This window comes from Pelophylax lessonae (genome assembly GCF_965119305.1).
Source record: "Pelophylax lessonae genome assembly, chromosome: 3".
Lineage (NCBI taxonomy): Eukaryota > Metazoa > Chordata > Amphibia > Anura > Ranidae > Pelophylax > Pelophylax lessonae.
In genome coordinates this window covers 32324569-32348951 of record NC_138770.1, presented here as the reverse complement: position 1 = coordinate 32348951, position 24383 = coordinate 32324569, and the positions used below count along the sequence as shown (strand labels likewise).

The 24383-nt window shown below is 43.3% G+C and overlaps 1 protein-coding gene across 1 annotated transcript in view; it reads left to right on the top strand.

Annotated features, from left to right (window-relative positions):
* The window catches only part of LOC309550274 (uncharacterized protein), a gene marked incomplete at both ends in the record, with an annotated part of 1476097 nt that overhangs the window by 950342 nt on the left and 501372 nt on the right, over positions 1 to 24383 (top strand). The window contains 2 exon segments of the mRNA XM_082250681.1: positions 8116 to 9471; positions 15275 to 15777. Of these exon segments, the coding sequence (XP_082106807.1) occupies positions 8116 to 9471; positions 15275 to 15777 (1859 nt within the window).

Genomic DNA, 24383 nt, shown 5'->3' with positions numbered 1-24383 from the left:
GACCGGAAAGGACCTGTCGGAGCTTTTATAGCGTTGTCTTTGCACCATGTTGGGTAGTGAATTTAGTCACCATTTCATGGGGACACACAGTTTTAACCACTTGCCGACCAGTCACGTTGACTGTACTGCGGCAAAGTGGCTCGTTATCGTCTGGCGACGCAGACCTACGTCACCAGACATTCCCCTCCCTCTGCGGCGCGCGCGCACCGCCGGAGGCTCGCTCCTGCTGTATTCAGTTACAGCGGGAGTCGGGCCAGGGGAGGAGCGGCGGTGATCACCGCTGCTCTTCCCCGATCATCGGGGATCTAGTTTGGAACCCCACCCGCTTGTGTAAACAAAGCGGGCGGATCTCCTAAGTGACAGGCAGGGTCAGATTGCAGGGTTCAGCATAGCTGAACCTGCGATCTGTCCCTGTGTCACCCAGTCACCTCCCCCCACACATGTCAGTAAGCACCAGGCATACATTAACCCCTCCCTCTCCAATAAAAAATGAACCCCTTCCCTGCCAGTGTCATTTTTACAGTAACAGTGCATATATATAGCACTGATTACTGTAGTAATGTCACTGGTACCCCCAAAAGTGTCAAAAATGTCAGTCAAGGGTCCGATCTGTCCACTGCAATGTCGCAGTCCCACAAAAAAATCGCAGATCGCCGCAATTACTCGTTAAAAACAAACACCAAAAATTACAGAAATCTTTCCCTTAGTTAGTAAACGCAATAGCTTTTGCGCAAAGCAATCAAAATACGCTTATTGCGATTTTTTTTTTCTATTACCAAAAATATGTAGCAGAAAACAAATTGGCCTAAAATGATAAAAAATTTAGATTTTTACATTTTTTTTGGGGGGGGGGGGGGATTTCATATAAAAAAATGTGAAAAATATTGTTATTTTTTTCAAAATTGTCGCTATTTTTTTGTTTATAGCGCAAAAAGTAAAAATCGCAGAGGTGATCAAATACCACCAAAAGAAAGCTCTGTTTGTGGGGAAAAAAAGGACATACATTTAATTTGGGTACAGTGTTGCACGACCGCAAAATTGTCTGTTAAAATAACGCAGTGCTGAATCGCAAAATATGGCCATGTCAGGAATGGGGTAAAACCTTCCGGTCATAAAGTGGTTAAAAATACGCTCATTGAGAATTTTTTTGTCAAAGACATGTAGCTAAATACATTTTGGCCTAAATATATGACAAAAATTGAATATATTGGATATTTTTTAACTGTCAAAGTAGAAAAATATTTTTATTTTTTCAAAATTGACGCTTTTTTTAATTAATATCGCAAAAAATGAAAATTGCACAGGTGATCAAATACCACCAAAAGAAAGCTCTGTTTGTGGGAAAAAAAGGACGTAAATTTCGTTTGGGTACGGCGTTGCATGACCGCGCAATTGTCAGTTAAATTCGCACAGTGCCGAATCGCAAAAAGTGGCTTGGACGTAAGACAGCAAAATCGTCCGGTGGTAAAGTGGTTAAGGGTTGACACAATTGTGTGTGTGTGTGGGGGGGGGGGGAGGGGGGCACTTTGTTTTTACAAGTTTAAAATACAGATTTTATCGTGTGTGAAAATGTTATTTTGTTTAAAGCCAATCTCTGGGGAAACAAAAAAATGACCAAAACCCCAAATCAGCATTTAACCCTCGTATAATGGGGGCAGCCCCACTTCAAGCGTTACATGGTCATTTTGGTGTAGGGATCCAGAAAAAGCTTGTTTACTTATCCAACCCTCTGATCCCTCAATACCGGCACTCTCCTCTACACTCTGGCAGTGGACTGTCCCTCCTCCTGTCCAATCAAGGGCTTTGGGCTCTGCATTGGTCTTAATGGTCTCAGAGAACCTGTGACCACTTTTTATAAAAAGATCCACTTAATTAACCCAATCTACATGTTCCAATTCCCACCGGGGGCAACCCGCCTATAACCCCTTATATCCCCATCCTAATATTGTCCAACCAATGCAGTCCAGATAATTCTTCATTATTCGTCTACAGAGAAACCCGCATAGATCACATGACCACACCAATGAGGATGGAGGAGGATCGGAGTCACATGACTGACAAGTTATTAAGCCTCACCCTGGAGATCATCTACCTGCTGATCGGAGAGGTGAGGAGGATTCTGGGAGGTCACAAGACATCACTCTTATCTAGTCTGGTCAATAGACCATGTTCTTATTGTTACATAGTTACATAGTTGGTGAAGTTGAATAAAGACAATAGTCCATCCAGTTCAACCTGTGTAGGTGTGTGTGGCTGTAATCATCTCGCATACCCCTGAATGTTCTGATCCTTGAGATGTACGTCTAGTAGTCTTTTGAAAGCCACCATACTACCCGCAGAAACCACCTCTTGTGGTAGAGAATTCCACAATCTTGTAGCCCTAACAGTAAAGAACCCCCCACGTTGCCTGAGGTTAAAACGCTTCTCCTCTAATCGCATTGTATGCCCCCGAGTCCTCATGCAATCCCTTTGACTGAACAGCCTTTTTTCTAAGCCTAGATCCCCATTGAGATATTTAAAAATTGCTATCATGTCCCCCCTCAGGCGTCTCTTCTCCAGGGAGAATAAATCAAGCGATTGCAGACGCTCCTCATAACCAAGTTCATCCAATCCCCAAATTAGTTTAGTTGCCCTTCTCTGGACCCTCTTCAGCTCCAACACATCCCTCCTGAGGACTGGTGACCAGAACTGGACAGAATACTCCAGATGAGGTCGGACCAGAGTTTTATAAAGTGGAAGGATTATAGTCTTATCTCTGGAATACATCCCTTTCTTAAGCATGCTAATATTCTGCTAGCCTTGGCAGCTGTCGCTTGACATTGCATGCTGTTGCCTAGTCTATCATCAACCAAGACTCCCAGATCCTTCTCCATTTTTGATTCTCCCAAGGGTTCCCCTCCTAACGTGTATTGTGCTTTTATGTTTCTAGTCCCCAAGTGGAGAACCTTACATTTCTCCATGTTAAACCTCATTTGCCATGTCATAGCCCATTCCGTTATTTTGTCCAGGTCATTCTGTAGGATATCTGCTTCATGCTGTGCTGTTATTGCCCTGCCAAATTTTGTGTCATCTGCAAAAACTGATATTGACTACAAATTGTAGACATGTAGATGATGTCAGATGATTGATATTGGTTTATCTTTCTCCTGATCTGTAGGATTATGTTGTAGTGAAGAAGTCTAGTGGAGAGCCAATCTCAGGAGGATGGAGCAGGACTCAAATCCCCACCATGGTGCCTCCACCTCGTTCTCCGATACCTGAGAGGAACAAAGAGCAGAAGATCCTGGAACTGACCACCATGATGGTCCATCTGCTGACAGGAGAGGTGAGCGGTGCTGGGAATTCTGGGCATTATCCAGTAACAGACAAGGGATGTGTCTGGATGGTGACTGTATCATTGTGTGTGTCAGGTTCCTATAAGGTGTCAGGATGTCACTGTCTATTTCTCCATGGAGGAGTGGGAGTATTTAGAAGGACACAAGGATCTCTACAAGGACGTCATGATGGAGAATCAGCCGCCCCTCACATCGCCGGGTAAGAGGAGATTTTATTGTAAAGGAGAGAGCAGTACGGAGGGTCCACCTAGATCCCCCATCATCTGATAAACACATAGAAACAATGTATTCAGTCAGTGTGTGTGTTTCCTACAGATGGATCCAGTAATGGGAACCCACCAGAGAGATGTTCCCGTCCTCTGTATTCCCGGGATTCATCACAGAAAGGTCACACCATCCCTCACCATCATCAGGTAGATGAGGAACAATCACTGATAGTATCATTAGGATCTGTACATTATCTGCATTGTTACCATTGATGTCATTTTTATTATATATTCAGAGTGGAAACCTGAGAGATTCTAAAGTTGAGGTTAAAGAAGAGATAAAAGAGGAGGATGACGAGGATGGGGTGATGGAGGAGTCAGAGATTCTAAAGGAACGCAAAGATCTGTACCAGGACACCATGGAGGAGTCCTCCAGCTACAGAAACCCACCAGAGAGATGTCCCCGTTCTCTGTATTCCCGGGATTCCACACAGGAAGGTCACACCATCACTCAATGTTACAAGGTTGGTGGATTGGAGCATCTAGAACATGGACTTCTGGGGAGGATGTGTTTTATTTTTGTTGTTTTTTTTAATATCACAATATTAAAGCTTATAACTTTCAGATGATATTCGGTCTCATTTTCTTGGTTTAGAGTGGAGATCCAATCGATATAGAATTTGAGGTTAAAGCAGAAGAAGAAGAAGAGAGGTATGTGAGGGATGATCAGCAGTCTATGGAGGAGGATGGAATAACGGGGACATTTATAGAGGAGGACACTCCTACAGAGATCAGCACAGGTGGGTCATTAACACTAAATACATACATGACATAAATACATGTAATCCACCACTGATTACTGAATACCAATATTATGAGTCCTGACCCCTGCACTATATACTCTATGTTGTACATTACAGACTTCTGCTCTATCCCCTCTACCCACTGCTACAGTATCTCACAAAAGTAAGTACACCCTCACATTTTTGTAAATATTTTATTCTATCTTTTCATGTGACAACACTGAAGAAATGACACTTTTGCTACAATGTAAAGTAGTGAGTGTACAGCTTGTATAACAGTGTAAATTTGCTGTCCCCTCAAAATAACTCAACACACAGCCATTAATGTCTAAACTGTTGGCAACAAAAGTGAGTACACCTCTAAGTGGAAATGTCCAAATTGGGCCCAAAGTGTCAATATTTTGTGTGGCCACCATTATTTTCCAGCACTGCCTTAACCCTTTTGGGCATGGAGTTCACCAGAGCTTCACAGGTTGCCACTGGAGTCCTCTTCCACTAATTCATGATGAAATCATGGAGCTGGTGGATGGTAGAGACCTTGCGCTCCTCCACCTCCTGTTTGAGGATGTCCCACAGATGCTCAATAGGGTTTAGGTCTGGAGACATGCTTGGCCAGTCCATCATCTTTACCTTCAGCTTTTTTAGCAAGGCAGTGGTCATCTTGGAAGTGTGTTTGGGGGTCGTTATCATGTTGGAATACTGCCCTGCAACCCAGTCTCCAAAGGGAGGGGATCATACTCTGCTTCAGTATGTCACAGTACATGTTGGCATTCATGGTTCCCTCAATGAACTGTAGCTCACAGTGCCGGCAGCACTCATGCAGCCCCAGACCATGACACTTCCACCACCATGCTTGACTGTAGGCAAGACACACTTGTCTTTGTACTCCTCACCTGGTTGCCGCCACACACACTTGACACCATCTGAACCAAATAAGTTTATCTTGGTCTCATGAGACCACAGGACACGGTTCCAGTAATCCATGTCCTTAGTCTGCTTGTCTTCAGCAAACTGCTTGCGGGCTTTCTTGTGCATCATCTTTAGAAGAGGCTTCCTTCTGGGACGACAGCCATGCAGACCAATTTGATGCAGTGTGCGGCGTATGGTCTGAGCACTGACAGGCTGACCTCCCACCCCTTCAACCTCTGCAGCAATGCTGGCAGCACTCGTACGTCTATTTCCCAAAGACAACCACTGGATATGACACTGAGCACGTGCACTCAACTTCTTTGGCCGACCATGGCGAGGCCTGTTCTGAGTGGAATCTGTCCTGTTAAACCGCTGTATGGTCTTAGCCACCGTGCTGCAGCTCAGTTTCAGGGTCTTGGCAATCTTCCTATAGCCTAGGCCATCTTTATGTAGAGCAACGATTCTTTTTTTTCAGATCCTCAGAGAGTTCTTTGCCATGAGGTGCCATGTTGAACTTTCAGTGACCAGTATGAGAGAGTGAGAACGATAACACCAAATTTAACACACCTGAAACCTTGTAACACTAACGAGTGACATGACACCGGGGAGGGAAAATGGCTAATTGGGCCTAATTTGGACATTGTCACTTAGGGGTGTACTCACTTTAGTTGCCAGCAGTTTAGACATTAATGGCTGTGTGTTGAGTTATTGAGGGGACAGCAAATTTACACTGTTATACAAGCTGTACACTCACTACTTTACATTGTAGCAAAGTGTCATTTCTTCAGTGTTGTCACATGAAAAGATAGAATAAAATATTTACAAAAATGTGAGGGGTGTACTTACTTTTGTCAGATACTGTATATACACATAATATGGATTCTCTTTATTACGCCCATTTTCTACCAGCTGGACATTTTATATCTAATGAAAAAATCAAATGAAAATACATTTCTTCCCCCAAATCTGTAGACAATAAGTGGGAAATAATAATCCAATCTGTGCGATATCACCGCGCCGTGTAACAATCAGACTTAAAGAGGAAGTAAACCCTCCTCTGCAAGTTGTACCTATAGGTAAACCTATGATGAGGCTTACTTATAGATACTGTAAATATCTCCTTAACATGTACCGTTTAGGAGATATTTGCCTTACATGCAGTCAGTGACGTTACTGGCGCATGCGCTCTGAAGGAACGGCCGCTGGTGCTGTTCCTTCAGAGCCCCATGCCGTGACCGTCGGCTCCCGCGCGCGGGAGTGACGTCACCGTGGCTCTGGCCAATCAGATGGCCGGATGCCGCGATACCGGAAGACGGGCGACTGAACATGTTGCCCGTCATGCAGGTAAGCGGGCGGCACGGCGGGGGCTCCTTCTAAGGTACCGTATTTATCGGCATATAACACTCACTTTTTCTCTCTTAAAATAGGGGCCAAATAATGTGTGCGTGTTATACGCCGATATAATGTTAAGGACCCATAGTACATACCGCATAGCCGCGCGAATGGATGTCATCGGCGCGCATTGCAGTCCCCGGCTACACTGGAATGTGTCACATAATATAAGCAAGTGGAATTCTTCTTGAATGGCGCGGCATTACAGACCTCCTGTGCAGCCTTCCTCCAGCCTACTACATACACTAGCTGACCCCCCCCCCTCCCTGCAGTGTGCATTGATTTTAAAGGGGACCAGATTATCAAAAGAAGTCTGCCGGGGGGGGGGGGGGGCAAAGAAACACTGCTGATGGCTAGTGTCTGTCTCCCTACCAGGCAGTGTTTCTTTGCTCCCCCCCCTGGCAGACTTCTTTTGATAATCTGGTCCACTTTAAAATCAGTGCACACTGCTGCCTTTGGGGGGGCCTGTCAGCTAGTGTGTGTCTCTTAGCTCCCATCCCCTGACAGGCCCCCCATCAGTGTGCATGGACCTTAAGTGCCGGTTCACACTTGTGCGATGCGGGAAGGCTGCGAATATGCAGTTTGTTCACGCATCGCATCCGCACCTCTGGCAGTTCACACTGCCATATGCGATACGCAGGGGATGTCAATTAAAAGTTAACGACACCCCCAGTTGAGATCGCATATCGCAGTGCCATCTGCATGTTCACAAAGAATTGGATCACACAAGTGTGAACCACTATGCGATCCGATTCTGCTGCGGATAAAAAAAAGGGTCATGTGCGTGTTTAGTGCGGATGTGGTGCAAATTCAACCATACAAACTGTATGGCTGAAATTTGCACCGCTCCGAATTACATGCGATCTCCGTACTCGCACTAATGTGAACCGACACTTAAGGGGACCAGAATGGCAAAAGAAATCTGCCTGGGGGGGGGAGAGTAAAGAAACACTACCTGACAGGGGAATGGGAGCTAAGAGACACACAGGACCCCATCCCTGTCTTTTTACCCCACTTCCCCTTTCAGGCGATGGGCGTGTTTAGATTGAGCCCACTAGGAAGCCGACACTGCACCCTGTCAATCATTGGTAGCGTGTGTATGTGAAGCTGACGTTTGGGAAATGCCTCACTACCTATGATTGGCTTCCTGGGGGGCTCAATCTGAATACGTCCGAGCCCATCCTTAATTTTACCATACCATACAAACACATGCTGACACAGCCATCCTACAACACACGCTACACACAGCCATCCTACAACACACGCTACACACAGCCATCCTACAACACACGCTACACACAGCCATCCTACAACACACACTACACACAGCCATCCTACAACACACACTACACACAGCCATCCTACAACACACACTACACACAGCCATCCTACAACACACAGATATAACAAGAGTACCGGTAAATTTACACACCCCTGATACTACCTTACTCTTTTTTAATTTAAACTTAGGTAAAAAAGTATACCACTGCAGTGTGACTCATCATGACATTCCGACGCTGAACTCTGCACTATCATACGTGCATTCATTACGGTATTTCCCTACTACGGTATCCCTAATGGAATCAAAGCAAAAGCGTGCAGCATATACAGCTGCTTTCAAGTTAAAGGTTGTTGAATATGCCAAGCAACATGGAAATAGGGCTGCAGCAAGGCATTTTGGAGAGCCACCAACAGAATGCACAATACGAGAGTGGCGAAAAATGGAAGAAAAACTCAAGACCTTATCAAAAACAAAATGCAATTTTCGCAGCGGTATTGCTAAATGGCCAAAATTAGAAGAACGGGTGAAGGAATTTGTACTTCATCACAGAAAAGCGGGCATTGCATTATCAACAAAAATGATCATCATTCAAGCAGTGAAAATCAGCAAAGAGTTGCAAATACAAGATTTCCAAGGGACGGCATCATGGTGCCAAAGATTTATGAAGAGGCATGAGCTTCGGATGCAAACAAGAACCGGGATTGCTCAGCGTATGCCAGAAGATTATGAAGAGAAGATAATACATTTTCATAAATTTATTATCAAACAAAGGAAGAGACAAAATTTTGAAATTGGTCAAATCGGCAACATGGACGAAGTACCGCTCATTTTTCATGTTCCTTCAAATAAAACTGTTGAAGCAAAAGGTGCCAAGACAGTAACAAATAAAACTTCAGGGCATGAAAATAATTGTTATACTGTGGTCCTTGCTGTCACTGCAGACGGAAACAAGCTGCCACCATTGGTCATTGTTAAAAGGAAAACTTTTCCTAAGGAGAAGATTCCAAGTGGCATACAGGTGCATGTTCATCCCAAAGGTTGGATGGACGAAGAAGGCATGAGGCTTTGGATGAGAAATGTGTGGGAGAAGCGCCCAGGTGCTTTGTTAAAGAAGCCATCCTTGTTAGTACTGGACTCATTCAGATCTCATCTTACAGAACCAACAAAGAAAGAATTTCAAATGTGCAAAACAGAAGTAGCAGTCATTCCAGGAGGACTTCCATCACAATTGCAGCCATTGGATGTTTCCATTAACAAGCCCTTCAAAGCCTTCATGCGTGAAGAATGGAATAAATACATGTGTGATGAAAGTACGAGTTCTGGGAGAATGAAAAGACCTGGCATTTCCAAAGTGTGTCAGTGGATAAAGACTTGGTGGGACGCAGTTAAAGAAGATATTATTATCAAATCTTTTAAGAAATGTGGCATAAGCAATGCTTTGGATGGTGAAGAAGACGAGCTGATTTATGAAGACAGTAGCAGTGAAAGCAGCAGTGTTCAGTTCCAAGATATTGAAGATAGCAGTGAAGACGAAGAGTTTCTTGGTTTCCCTGATAGCAGCCATTTCTGAGTAAATATCCAAGTTTCTTTGTTAAAACAGTTGCTTTTACTGTCATTTTACGTTATTTACCTTATAAGTGTTAATAATATTAATGAAAAAAAGTTCTGAGCTACCCTTATTTTGCTTCAAAGTTCTTTATTTGAAATTTAAGTTTTTTTTTCCTGAAATTTCCTTCTTAAAATGAAGTGCGTGTTATACGCCGATAAATACGGTACGTATTTCATAATGAGCTAGTATGCAATGCATACTAGCTCATTATGTGTTTCTCTTTCAGGTTGTAAAAAAAAAAAAAAAAAAAAAGGTTAAACAAGTTTACAATTCTTATATAAACGGTGGTACTTCAGTGCAAATTACTTCTTGAATAAAGTGCAGGTGCAAGTGCCGTATTTAATCCAAGTGATAATGGTAGAATTCAATCACTCACCAAATGTTGTGGGTCCTGTGTGCCTTATAGCACCAGAACCTATTCAGACTTGTATAGCCCCCTGGGCTAAAGAGCGGTCTTTCTGTCTTGCTTCTATGTGGGTAGGGTGATGGGGTCCCCCTCCGTCTCCTCTCCCCTCACCAAGCCAGGGTATATGCAAGAAATTAAGCTCCAAATAGTATATTAACTTTAAACTCTTTATTCCCAACTGGGCAAAATAAATTCCATACATGCAAATAAAAGTTCATGTACTTCAAACAAAAAGCAGGCAAAGTTTCAAGTAGAAAGGCAAAAAAAAACAAGATATAACCAACATTTCACGCCAAAAAAAACGTTCGGTGTGGTTGCACCGTACTCACATAGTCACAGGCGGCCCACGAGGCTAAAAATGGGACAGAAACCTACCTAACTTTCCCTGCATGAGTTTTTTTTGGCGTGAAATGTTGGTTATATCTTGGTTTGTTTTGCCTTTCTACTTGAAACTTTGCCTGCTTTTTGTTTGAAGTACATGAACTTTTATTTGCATGTATGGAATTTATTTTGCCCAGTTGGGAATAAAGAGTTTAAAGTTAATACACTATTTGGAGCTTAATTTCTTGCATATACCCTGGCTTGGTGAGGGGAGAGGAGACGGAGGGGGACCCCATCACCCTACCCACATAGAAGCAAGACAGAAAGACCACTCTTTAGCCCAGGGGGCTATACAAGTCTGAATAGGTCCTGGTGCTATAAGGCACACAGGACCCACAACATTTGGTGAGTGATTGAATTCTACCATTATATAAGTATACAATAGTGTAGCGCAGTCTATTAACAATAAATAGCAATTTTTTAAAAAGCCAATAATATTAATAAAAAACATATAGTGGATAAAAAGGAGTTCATAAGGTGGTAAAAAGACGGTAAAAACAAAGTCCACTAGTGATCCGGTGAATAGACAATAAGTGTGACTTCAGTGCTCATAAGATCCCGTCACCCGGCATTATCTGCCTCTCACCTCCAGAACTTGACCCCACAGGGTCTAAAAGCATGAAGCAATCTCCACGATGTAAAGCCAATACTCTCAGTAAACCGGACTACAGCCTCCAGCAAACGCCTGCACCGATGACTTATGGGGTAAAGGGTACACCTTCCCAATTCTCTCCGAATCATAAAAATAAAAGGAAACGATCTAGTGCTCTCTGTTGCGGCAATAACACTTTATTTGCTCAAAAATATTGCACTTACATGAATCCCGAATTTTGCAGACATAAATAAGCAGAGCGAGCAGCGTGCTGGATGGTGCCTGGTTCCTGGTTCCTGAGTAGTTTGTTGGCCGTAGGACCGTGTGACCAATCCCCCGTACGCGTTACGTCAAGTGGGCGTAGACTTCTTCAGCGGGGATGCTGATAGGTCAATGGTCCGGCTCTTTATACACTAACTGGGCGCCGTCTCCTACGTCATGTCCGGCGTTTCACCATCGCCATGGAGACTGTATATCTCTCCAGACAGGAAGCGGAAAGGCATAACCGATCGGAATGTTTACTTGGCAGAAGCCTAAGCTACATGTATTGCCACGGAGATAACAACACATCTCCAATCACAAAACGGTCTTTCAACATAATAGGCTATAATCCCTACATTTATAAGGATGTATTTTAGATGTTGCCTCACGTTTGTTTATTACTAAAAAAACTTCTTCTTTACAACTTTTCAAACTTTAATCAATCACTGATTTCTATTATGGTCAATCGGACCTAACGGCCATACTAGCAACCAAGCACCAGGTGGCAGCACTTTGCTTACTCTTAAAGGAGACAATGCCAAATGCAATAATATACATAAAAACCACATTACAATATATACAATTCAATACATATACCCTAAAATTTTATAATAAAACATTATAAATCTAAAATCAAGTAAAAATGACCATAAAAACTCATCTGTCAGAAATAAAACAATTAACCACTTAAGCCCCGGAAGATTTTACCCCCATTCCGACCAGGGGGTATTTTGCGATTCGGCACTGCGTGAATTTAACGCACAATTGCGCGGTCGTGCGACGCTGTACCTAAACGAATTTGACGTCCTTTTTTTCCCACAAACAGAGCTTTCTTTTGGTGGTATTTGATCACCTGTGCGATTTTTTGATCACGCGCTATAAACAAAAAAAGAGCGTCAATTTTGCAAAAATAGCAATATTTTTCACATTTTTTTATATGAAATTCCCCCCAAAAAAAATGTAAAAATCAAAATTTTTAAAAATTTTCGGCCAATTTGTTTTATGCTACCTATGTTTGGTAAAAAAAAATCGCAAAAAGCGTATTTTGATTGGTTTGCGCAAAAGTTATCGCGTTTACTAACAAAGGGAAAGATTTTTGTCATTTTTGTTGGTTTTTTTTTTAACGCGTAATGGCGGCGATCTGCGATTTTTTTTGCGGTACTGCGACATTGCGGCGGACAGATCGGACCCTTGACTGACATTTTTGACACTTTTGGGGTTACCAGTGACATTTCTACAGTAATCAGTGCTATACATATGCACTGTTACTGTAAAAATACACTGGTAGTGAAGGGGTTAACTTTATTTGGAAGGGAGGGGCTGTGTGTGTCCCTAGGGGCGTGGTTTCTACTGTGATTGGCTGTGGCTCTAGCTGTAAGGACACTGATCAACGGATCTACATACCAGATCCGTTTTATCAGTGTCTTTGCAGCGAGGAGAATGACAGGCAGTTTGTTTACACAAGCTGCCTGACATTCTCCCTCTCCCCCGCCGATCGCCGAGTGGCCGGCGGACATCGGGTCCGCTGGTCACACGCGCGGGGGGGTCCGTGACCACGCGGGAGCGGGAGCGCGCCTCCGGGGGCGCGCGCTCGCTCCCTAGACCCTCACAAGCAAGCAACGTAGCCCTACGTTAGTTTGCCTGTGAGGGGCTGACCGCCGACGTAGATAGTCGTGCGGCGGTCGGCAAGTGGTTAAGATCAAAATCAACATTCAAACCCAAAGGAGTTAAAACCTTAGCCTCGTAAATCCAAAAGGATTCACGACGACTAAGTTGTCTTATAAAATTACCACCCCTCCAATGGTAGCTGACTTTTTCAATCCCCCAGAATTTTAAAGTGCTTGGATTTTTATGGTGGTAATTTTTAAAGTGTGAAAAGGGTAAAAATATTGCGCTTAAACACTTAAAACACAACCAAAAAAGTGCTTGTGTGCATAAACATATAAATAATAAATATATATACTAGTGAATAAATAAATAAATAAATATATATGTTGTGAAAAAGTCCTTAGTGAAATATATCAACAATCCTTAAAGTGCCCAGTGCAATACGGATCTCTCAGCAATGACTGAAAATCACTTTAGCTTCAAGTGAGGGACCTCCACCATAGGGACTTTCTCCACCCAGTGCTCAGGGTAAATACTTCTTACCGAAGCTGGTGGACCCCTTAATTACAGGGGGTCTAAAGCAGCATATAAGGTCCACAAATGCCTCCAAGCTATCCTTCAGGTCCCTTAATAAGGCTCAGCTCGCACAAGGAACTCCAAGTATTTCCAGGGTGGTATGGTATGGAGAAAAAGATAAGGAAACTCCGATAGTGTAGTATGTTCTATTATTGGGGTTTATTAATAGAAATGCACTTACTCAAACATCATGTACAGAATGCCTTCATGGGGTAAATGCAGCATGGGTTCGGTGTACGGGACGCTCCTCTGTTCCTGCGTATCACCAACCCGGAACTCCACGGTCTCACGTTCCCGACGCACGTTTCGTCAGACGCGCTGACGTCATCAGGGGATAACAATTGGTTGTGAGGTCCCCAACAAAGAAATTATGCCCAATATAGGCCCTATTCTGATATCCCATCACAAAATAGGTTCACCCCTCTCCGCCATATGGAAGAAAACGATGAACAAAACTATTTTTTAGAGGAAGGGAGGTCCCCATGGAGGGGACCTCACAACCAATTCCAGTCTCCAGCTCCGGGAACCCCAATCCAGAATCACAACTGGAGAGGGAATTATTACCAACCAGACAACACCAATCAGAGCATAGGAAAAAGAAAAGACAGAGAGGATGCAGAGGAGGAAGACGAACCAAAAAGGCAGAGGCCCAGATAGGTACAGGTATTTACAACCTGAGTGGAGTCCCCCTTACGGAGGACGAAATGAAAGTCCTAGATAAGGGGTTAAAATTTGCACCTATCAGGAATTTAAATAAATTCCAAACCTACGTGAACATACAGAAATTTACGAGACAGTTGAGTATTAAGAAATATTTTTTATCCAATCCTGTTACTCGCAATTCAACTTCCTCTACATACCATCACTCTTCTTTACGTAACAAATCTACTTTCAATCCGCCAGGTCAGGACACCAGACACCTGGATGTGTTCAAACACATGGTGTGTAGTGACCTTGACAAATTAAAATACAAAAAAGCATATGACCCAATATGTGTGAAAAGAGGCATAGCCTCTCTAGAAAACCGGAGTGATATTGTTATACGTCCGGCGGATAAAGGGGGTGGGTTAGTGGTACTCAGTGGTAGTTATTATAAAAATGAGATGTTAAGACTCCTGAGTGACCGCTCCACCTACCAAATCTTATCAAAGGACCCTATGCTTGAGTACAAAGAGGAACTGCACAATTTAATAACGAGAGGAGAATTGAGTGGGGTTCTCACTCATAAGGAAGCTCAATATTTGGATCCTCTGTTCTGTAGAAGGCCTATAGTATATTTCTTACCAAAGATACACAAGCAATTGGAAAACCCACCTGGCCGTCCCATTGTCAATGGAATCGATTCCGTTACGGCCAGGTTGGGACAGTACATAGATTTTTTTCTTCAGCCGATTGTACAGAAAATGAAATCCTTCCTCAAAGACACAAAACATATTATACAAGTATTAAATGTTTTGCCGAGCTCCTCTGATTGTATATTGATAACAGCGGATGTTGGATCTTTATACACCATAATAGACCATTCTGATGCTCTTGGTGCTGTTAAGTGGGGTTTATCACAAACACAGCTACCTAGAAAACAGATTAGGTTTCTTCAGAGGAGTTTAAAGTTCTGTCTCAAAAATAATTATTTTTGGTATGACCACAGTTTTTATCTACAAGTCAAAGGCGTTGCGATGGGGGCTAAGTTTGCTCCCAGTGTGGCCAATTTATTTATGGCCCACTGGGAGGAAGAAGTGGTTTTTGAAAACTTGCCCCCACAACTTATTTGTTATCGTCGCTATATTGACGATTTGTTCATGGTGTGGCAGGGAGACATGACTAGCCTAGAAACCTTCATGAACAGATTGAATAGCAACGAAAAGAACATTGTCTTGACGTGGAATTTACAACATGAAACTATCGTCTTTTTAGATTTGGAGATTTTTAAAGCCAATGGCGGTTTTAAAACTCGTAACTATTTTAAACCCACAGACAGAAATTCTTTTATCCCCCTTGATAGTTGCCATCATAGACAGTGGTTGTGCAATATCCCTCGCGGACAATTTACACGCTTAAGGCGCAATTGTACCTCCGAGGATGATTTTATTGCACAATCCAACACCTTAACAGGAAGATTTTTGGAAAAGGGGTATGATAAAAAAGATGTAAAGAAAGAACTTGAATGGGTTAAGAATACAGACCGAAATCGCCTCTTGGAGAACTCCCGATCTAAGGAAACTGATACACAGTTTCGACTAGTTTTGGACTTCAACATTCAACACAAAAAAGTTGAGAAAATTGTCCGTAAACATTGGGCTATTCTCAAAGAAGACAGGATTTTGGGCCCTGTCTTGTCAGAACAGCCCAAATTTGTTTACAGGAAAGCCCCCTCCTTAAGAGACAAAGTAGCCCCAGGAGTAGTCGACCCACCCCGGGTAAAAAACAGTGGTATTTTCCCTTTCTTGGCAGGGTTCTATGCATGCGGGAAGTGCGCAACTTGCAAAAGCTGTAGGAAAAACATTAAAAAGCGCAAGAATTTTGTATCCACAGTCACACAAAAAAGTTACAATATTAAGAACTTAATAACATGTGCCACGCAAGGCGTGGTTTACATGTTAGAGTGTGACTGTGGGTTACAATACATTGGTCGCACTTCAAGAGCTCTACATGTAAGAGTTGGAGAACATGTTAATAACATACGAAAGGGACTTACTACCCATAGTGTATCTAGGCACTTTAAAAATTACCACCATAAAAATCCAAGCACTTTAAAATTCTGGGGGATTGAAAAAGTCAGCTACCATTGGAGGGGTGGTAATTTTATAAGACAACTTAGTCGTCGTGAATCCTTTTGGATTTACGAGGCTAAGGTTTTAACTCCGTTGGGTTTGAATGTTGATTTTGATCTTAATTGTTTTATTTCTGACAGATGAGTTTTTATGGTCATTTTTACTTGATTTTAGATTTATAATGTTTTATTATAAAATTTTAGGGTATATGTATTGAATTGTATATATTGTTATGTGGTTTTTATGTATATTATTGCATTTGGCATTGTCTCCTTTAAGAGTAAGCAAAGTGCTGCCACCTGGTGCTTGGTTGCTAGTATGGCCGTTAGGTCCGATTGACCATAATAGAAATCAGTGATTGATTAAAGTTTGAAAAGTTGTAAAGAAGAAGTTTTTTTAGTAATAAACAAACGTGAGGCAACATCTAAAATACATCCTTATAAATGTAGGGATTATAGCCTATTATGTTGAAAGACCGTTTTGTGATTGGAGATGTGTTGTTATCTCCGTGGCAATACATGTAGCTTAGGCTTCTGCCAAGTAAACATGCCGATCGGGTATGCCTTTCCGCTTCCTGTCTGGAGAGATATACAGTCTCCATGGCGATGGTGAAACGCCGGACATGACGTAGGAGACGGCGCCCAGTTAGTGTATAAAGAGCCGGACCATTGACCTATCAGCATCCCCGCTGAAGAAGTCTACGCCCACTTGACGTAACGCGTACGGGGGATTGGTCACACGGTCCTACGGCCAACAAACTACTCGGAACCAGGAACCAGGCACCATCCAGCACGCTGCTCGCTCTGCTTATTTATGTCTGCAAAATTCGGGATTCATGTAAGTGCAATATTTTTGAGCAAATAAAGTGTTATTGCCGCAACAGAGAGCACTAGATCGTTTCCTTTTATTTTTATGATTCGGAGAGAATTGGGAAGGTGTACCCTTTACCCCATAAGTCATCGGTGCAGGCGTTTGCTGGAGGCTGTAGTCCGGTTTACTGAGAGTATTGGCTTTACATCGTGGAGATTGCTTCATGCTTTTAGACCCTGTGGGGTCAAGTTCTGGAGGTGAGAGGCAGATAATGCCGGGTGACGGGATCTTATGAGCACTGAAGTCACACTTATTGTCTATTCACCGGATCACTAGTGGACTTTGTTTTTACCGTCTTTTTACCACCTTATGAACTCCTTTTTATCCACTATATGTTTTTTATTAATATTATTGGCTTTTTAAAAAATTGCTATTTATTGTTAATAGACTGCGCTACACTATTGTATACTTATTTATTGAAGGTGTTGGATTACCCTTGAGTGTTAGCTGCTGGTCTTATGTCTTTGTTTATTCAGCGCTGAATCTTCTCTATATATAATTCTACCATTATCACTTGGATTAAATACGGCACTTGCACCTGCACTTTATTCAAGAAGTAATTTGCACTGAAGTACCACCGTTTTATATAAGAATTGTTTGCACAATTTTTTCCTTTGGAATTTTCACTTGGCGAATATTTTTTTCACTGAAGATTTCCTTTGCATATTGGACTTTTTTTACATATGCTATTTAATATTTGTGTTCACTATTTAATGTATTTAGAGCAAGCGCTATAAGTAGCCTATTTTTTAGACTACTAATTTTTCAGCCTATTTTTACTATAACAGCTGCTTAATAATTATTGTCACACGTATTCACTTGATTTTATATATATTTATTTATGGGAAAATGTATACACTGTTGATTATATGAGTTTTAGAGCAAGCGCTATAGGTAGCCTATATCCTTTTAGGCTACTCACCTACATTTATCCTTTTACTATAGCAGCTGCTAATATATATATATATTTATTGGAATATTTATACACTGTTTATTGTATGATTTTTAGAGCAAGCGCTATAGGTAGCCTTTTTTAGACTACTCATCTACAAACAAGTTTACAACCTCTAAAATTCAAAAATATGAAATGTATTAAACAGTGTCAGGAAATGAATAAATAGTAATGTGATCGTCCAATAAGAGGATAGAAATGTGTGTCATGTGACACGTGTCATCAGTCAGGGCCAATATAAATGATAAAGTGCGAGTGCAGAAATTGCAGATGAGAAAGGTGCTGGTGGTCACTTCCACTCACCTTACCATCTGACTCCTGTGTTACCAGCGAGTCCCACAGATCCCTTCCCCCTCTAGGGATATCGCTCACTCCTCTCCTCCTTCCTCTTCCTCCTCCTCTATAAATGGGGGGGGGAGGGTAGAAAATAACACCCCCTCTAGTGCTCTCCGTCTATCTGCTTTAGTCAACATTAAAATCCAAGATGATAGAATTACAAAGCCGGGACTTGAGCAGTGCGGACTAAACAAGCTTCACAATGTGATCCTTCACTCAGATACCCCTCCCCTGGGATGGCCGAGATGGGACGTCCCTGCGCAGGCTCCGCCCATATCTTCTATCCCCCCCCATATATACCGTGGAGGAAGAGGAAGGAGGAGAGGAGGGAAATTATTTCCCACTTATTGGCTACAGATTTGGGGGCAGAAATTTATTTTTGATTTTTTTGGCGCTGCATTTTATTAGATTTTTTATTTGTTTTTGTGTTTAGTGAAAAACTTTCTGAATGTAAGCTGCCATTGGCTGAATGTTTCTGTGAATATTTATACACCATTCTTTACACTACATGATTGTACCGATTTATTATTTATTTTGTATCACATTTTATATCTGATGATCTGATTGGAGGACAGACTTTTACATGGTGATAATAATGTGATAACATCCTCCAATGTTGGAACCTTAAACAACAGAAAGTGATAATGAGGGAGGAGTCAATAACCCAACGATGGTGGTCTTCAGGATCAGTCCAGTCTTCATCTTGGTTGTTCTCCCCCCATCTTCACTCTCTGACCTCTAGTGGGGCTCAGCCCCCGCTGTTATTCATGACTAAATCATGGGCTAAATAAGGAAGTGCGGGACTTCTTGTGTTGGGAAGATGGCAATGAGTGATAGAGGGGGAGGGGACACTCGTCCTATAATCCTCTCATAACTGTCACTCCTATAAAAGACAGTTCTCGTTGTTTCCTCACTCTCTGACTAAGGTCCATGAATAAAGAAATGAACTGGTAGGAGATCAGAGGACCCATTTACTAGTTACCTTGAGGGGGGGATTGTAGGATCCTCAGAGACAAAGCTGCCTGATGTGGGTGGAGTCCTGGTTTAGAGGAACCAATCTGCTGATGTCTAATAATAATCTTTGTATTTCTATTTTAGTACATGGACGGGAGATGAGGAAAACCTCAGAGGATTGTCTCACTTTGTCTCCAGACTGTAAAGTAGAAGATAAGGACATCACACAGTATAGTCCAGGAGAAAACCCGGCTACCTCAAATGTCCATCCGGCACCACACAGTGTAGATGGACCATCGTATTCCTCTTATCCTGAGGAACCTCCGACTGTGAGGGACAGTGCCGGACCATCGTATTCTTCATATCCTGAGGAACCTCAGACTGTGAGGGAAAGTGTCGTCCTTCCACCAGATAAGAGGTTCTCCTGTACTGAGTGCGGGAAGTGTTTCAGTTTTAAATCCAAACTTAATGTGCATAAAAGATCTCACACTGGTGAGAAGCCGTATTCCTGTCCTGAGTGTGGGAAATGTTTTTCAGAGAAGTCCACTCTTTCCAAACATCAGAGATTGCACACTGGTGAGAAGCCGTATTCCTGTCCTGAGTGCGGGAAATGTTTTTCAGAGAAGTCCAATCTTTCCAAACATCAGAGATTGCACACTGGTGAGAAGCCGTATTCCTGTCCTGAGTGTGGGAAATGTTTTTCAGAGAAGTCGACTCTTTCCAGTCATCAGAGGTTTCACACTGGTGAGAAACCGTATTCCTGTCCTGAGTGCTGGAAATCTTTTTCCGAGAGGTACACTCTTTCCAAACATCAGAGATTGCACACTGGTGAGAAGCCGTATTCCTGTCCTGAGTGTGGGAAATGTTTTTCAGAGAAGTCCACTCTTTCCAGTCATCAGAGATTTCACACTGGTGAGAAACCATATTCCTGTCCTGAGTGCTGGAAATCTTTTTCCGAGAGGTACACTCTTTCCAGACATCAGAGATTGCACACTGGTGAGAAGCCGTATTCCTGTCCTGAGTGTGGGAAATGTTTTTCACAGAAGTACCATCTTTCCAGACATCAGAGATCTCACACGGTGGGGAATCCACTTTCCTGTCCTGAGTGAGGGAATTGTTCCTCACTGAAGTCCTGTCTTCCTGTACATCAGGGATCCCACACAACCCTGGAAGTGTATTAGTGCCTTGAGTGCGGGAAATGTCTTCTTCAGTATATGAATGTTGGTGGACATGTGGGGAAGAAGCATATACACCTCAGATATACTCCATGGCTGATCTTCATCATGTAAGAAACACTTCATAAGGAGATCAGAGATCACCAAAGACATGGATGAAGTGTTGGCCATTGATAGCAGGAGAAAAATAAAAATGGAGTCCTTACCTTTCATTGGCTGAGTACATTTTGTGCAGGAAGATTTCACAAACACTTACAGGTCTGGTTGTTATAAATGTGTTGATGAAATGTGACCCGCATTCCCCCAGTCATGGTGAATTGGGATTTCCTATAATGGTCAGTTCCATCTAGTGGCCATAATGTGCTTTCCTGACAGATGTCCATGGCAGCATACATTTGGGTAGCCCCGCCCTCGTTCCTCCCCCACAAGACCCCACCCCATAAATTTTCAGGATAAGCCAATGGCTGCGTTCCTTTTTTGTCCTCCTGTAACGCTCCTGCGTTTCTTATATGGTGTGGATTTTCAGCTGCAGAAATAGTTCCACGTCAGTAGTCATGTAAGAGATATGCTGAGATACCATTCCCAACCTCAATGACTCATCATGTGTGGAAGGTCTTATTTCAGCCAGTAAATACACACAATTAGCAAGCTGGTTCCTAGAGTGACTTTATGTATGTGGTAACACAATGATGAAGGTTGAGGGATAGGTTGAGTGGAGGTGGTAGGTGATAGACACTTGAAGGTGAGACAGTAGCAGATGGATGCAGGAAGGTTTAGCAATGTTGTATGGTAGCAGATGACAGAATAGCAGGTGGACATACAAAAGAGATCAACCCAGTGCAGAAAAGTAGCAGTAGTCTCAAGAGCTAGCAATCTAGTTATGCAGATGTGATAAACAGTCTTTACTATGCAGAGCTAGATAGTGTAAGCTTAGTATAAGTTTATAGAGAATTCCCCTGCGGGGTACTTAGCACTATTAGCGATACAGCCGAAGGGTGGTTCAGGAGAGGCGGATGATCCAATAGCGGGATACAGGGATCAGCGCAGCGAGGTTCCGTCAGCGAGGTAAGCTTGCAAGCATGGAAGCTTCAAGCAAGGTTAGCATCCAGGTAAGGGTGTTTGAACGAACACATGTGAGTGAGAACCGGCGCTTTAAATAGCCATCTAGTCCGGCGCTGGGTGATGACAGCTCCAGTCTTAAAGGTGTATGCGCACCTTTCCAAAAGTAAATGGTGGGGCGCATACACTTGTGGAAAGTGTAATTTAGGGTACCAAAGGTACCGGAACATTACACCTCCTCACTTATAGGACCATTTTTGTATGAAGTTTTCCTACCTATTGGAAATATTGGTTGGCGGGTCTGGTGCTGGGCAGCTGTGCGGGATGTCAGGAGCTTCCTTTGGTATCCAGAAGTCTTCCAGGATGTCCCGAGTGGTCTTTGAGTCCCCAGCTATCAGCGGGCTGGTGCTATGGCACACATATGTAGAGGATCCATGCCTGGAGAGTGGGCCCTGCCATCGGCGGCCATTTGCATTGGCTGGGATCCCAGCTGTTAGCGGGTGGCCATTAAGTGTTAGACACGTGAAATTTGTTTCGCTGCGAATACAAATTCCGACAAACTTTTGGCTATTCTTAGATTCAGATGTATCCAAATCTCCAAATAAAATTGTAATGAATTTCGTTGAAATCTGTTAAAATTTGTTTCGTTTTTTCCATTTTCTAATAAATTCCAACTGTTCAGAACGATTCGAATTCGGATCAGTCAAAAAAAAACGATCGACCGATGCAAATTCTGTGTGAAGAAATAGCTGGTTGTTAAGCAGCAAGCCGGGAAGCCGGCCGCCCACATCCTTACCATCCATGACTCATCAGCTGTCAGCGGGCTTCCCCACTGACAGATGAATGGAAAGAAAAGAATTCCGGCATTGCCTGGCAATAGAACAAAACGGCGTGCTCCCCTCCCCCTTTCCATACCAGACCCTTCGGTTAGGGATAGACCGATATGGTTTTTTCAGGGCTGATACTAATATTTTGGTCACAACGTATCGGTATCGGTCGATATTTTGTACATTTAAAGTTTTGAAAAATTAAGACAATTTTTGACACAAATCTGGTACTGAACATGTTAATATTGGTATAATGCTAAATGGCTGGCCGGCACCCTGTGGTGGGTGGCAGGCTGGCACCCTGAAGTGTGTGGGTGGCTGGTACAGGGCCTGTGGGTGGCTGGCTGTCTGGCACCCTGTGGTGGGTCGGTGGCTGTCTGGCACCCTGTGGTGAGTCGGTGGCTGTCTGGCACACTGTGATGGGTGGGTGGCTGGCACCCTGAGGTGGGTGGGTGGCTGGTACAGGGCCTGTGGGTGGCTGGCTGTCTGGCACCCTGTGGTGGGTGGGTGGCTGTCTGGCACCCTGTGGTGGGTGGGTGGCTGGCTGGCTGACACCCTGTGGTGGATGGCTGGCTGGCACCCTGTGGTGAGTCGGTGGCTGTCTGGCACCCTGTGGTGGGTGGCTGGCTGACACCCTGTGGTGGATGGCTGGCTGGCACCCTGTGGTGATCCGGTGGCTGTCTGGCACCCTGTGGTGGATGGTTGGCTGGCACGGGGGCTGTGGGTGGCTGGCTGGAAGAGAGCTGCCCCAAAGCACCCCCCCCCTGTTGAGGGCATGTGGCCTGGTATGGGTTAGGAGGGGGGCACTTGTTGTCCCCCCTTTCCTGACCTGCCGAACTGCATGCTCAGATAAAGGTCTGGTATGGATTTTGGGGGGACCCCACGCCATTTATTTTTAAACATTTTTCTATTGCTGGGCAATGCCGGCATTCTTTTCTTTCCATTCATCTATCAGTGGGGAAGCCCGCTGACAGCTGATGAGTCATGGTTGGTAAGGATATGGGCGTCTGGCTTCCCAACCCCCTGCTTAACAACCAGCTATTTCTTCACACACAATTCGAATCAGTCGATCGTTTCTCGACCGATCAGAATTCCAATCGTTCTCAAAGCGTGAAATGAAACAAATTCTAGAAAGCGAAATAAAATAACTAAACAGATTTATCTGAAATAAAACAAACGTTTCCATTCTGCACATGTCTATGATGTTCAGCTTAAATATTAATTAATATGGTAATTGATGTTGTATGTTTAAATAGAGAGAAAGCAGTATAGCAGGTTTGCTATGACTAAATGCTTGTAGTGTGAAACGCGTTGACAGTCTCATCTCTCCTGCCATGTTGTCACTTCTGGATATATTCTAATAAAGGAGTATTTTGTTGGAGCATGGTTGTCCATTCAAGTTTCTTTTGATGCCTCAGTGACCAGCTGGACTTGCACTGATTGTGTGAGCAGAATAATGTGCACCAACCTAGAATGGGATATATTTGCGGGTTATCTTCACTGGTTTATTATTTTCCTCTATATTATATTATCTTCTGATTCTTCAATCAGCCCTCGCTGCCTTCTACTGTCTACACAGAAGCAGTGTACCCGGATCGGTACAACCTTGGGAGCTGTACTTGAACCCCTACGTTCTGGAAATGCCCTGTAATGTTGTTTCAGGCATTGGATCCAGCATGAGGTGCTCCCTATGGCACTTGGTGCAATGTGTTGAGTTAGCCACAGGGTGCTATACAGGTCCAGGGTTGTAGTTCAGCACTATGGAACCTCATAACTGTGGAACCCAGTCCCTGAGGACCTCTTCGGGGGTATGCCCACCATTTTGAGTAAAGATTGACCTTATATACAGTCCAGCATTCAGGACAGATAAGACAGGGTCATCCTGTAACTTTGACTATTACTCTATAAAACATTACTAAGTCTAGAATGTATTCCCCTTACGGCGTAAGCTTTTCAAACTTTGCGCTAAAATTGAGAGCTCAGTCTCAGGTGGTCACACCGCTGGTCACACCCTTTAATGCCACTTCCCCCTAGAGTCCTGATAAGGTTCTCCGATGGCTTTCACCACTCATTGCAGGA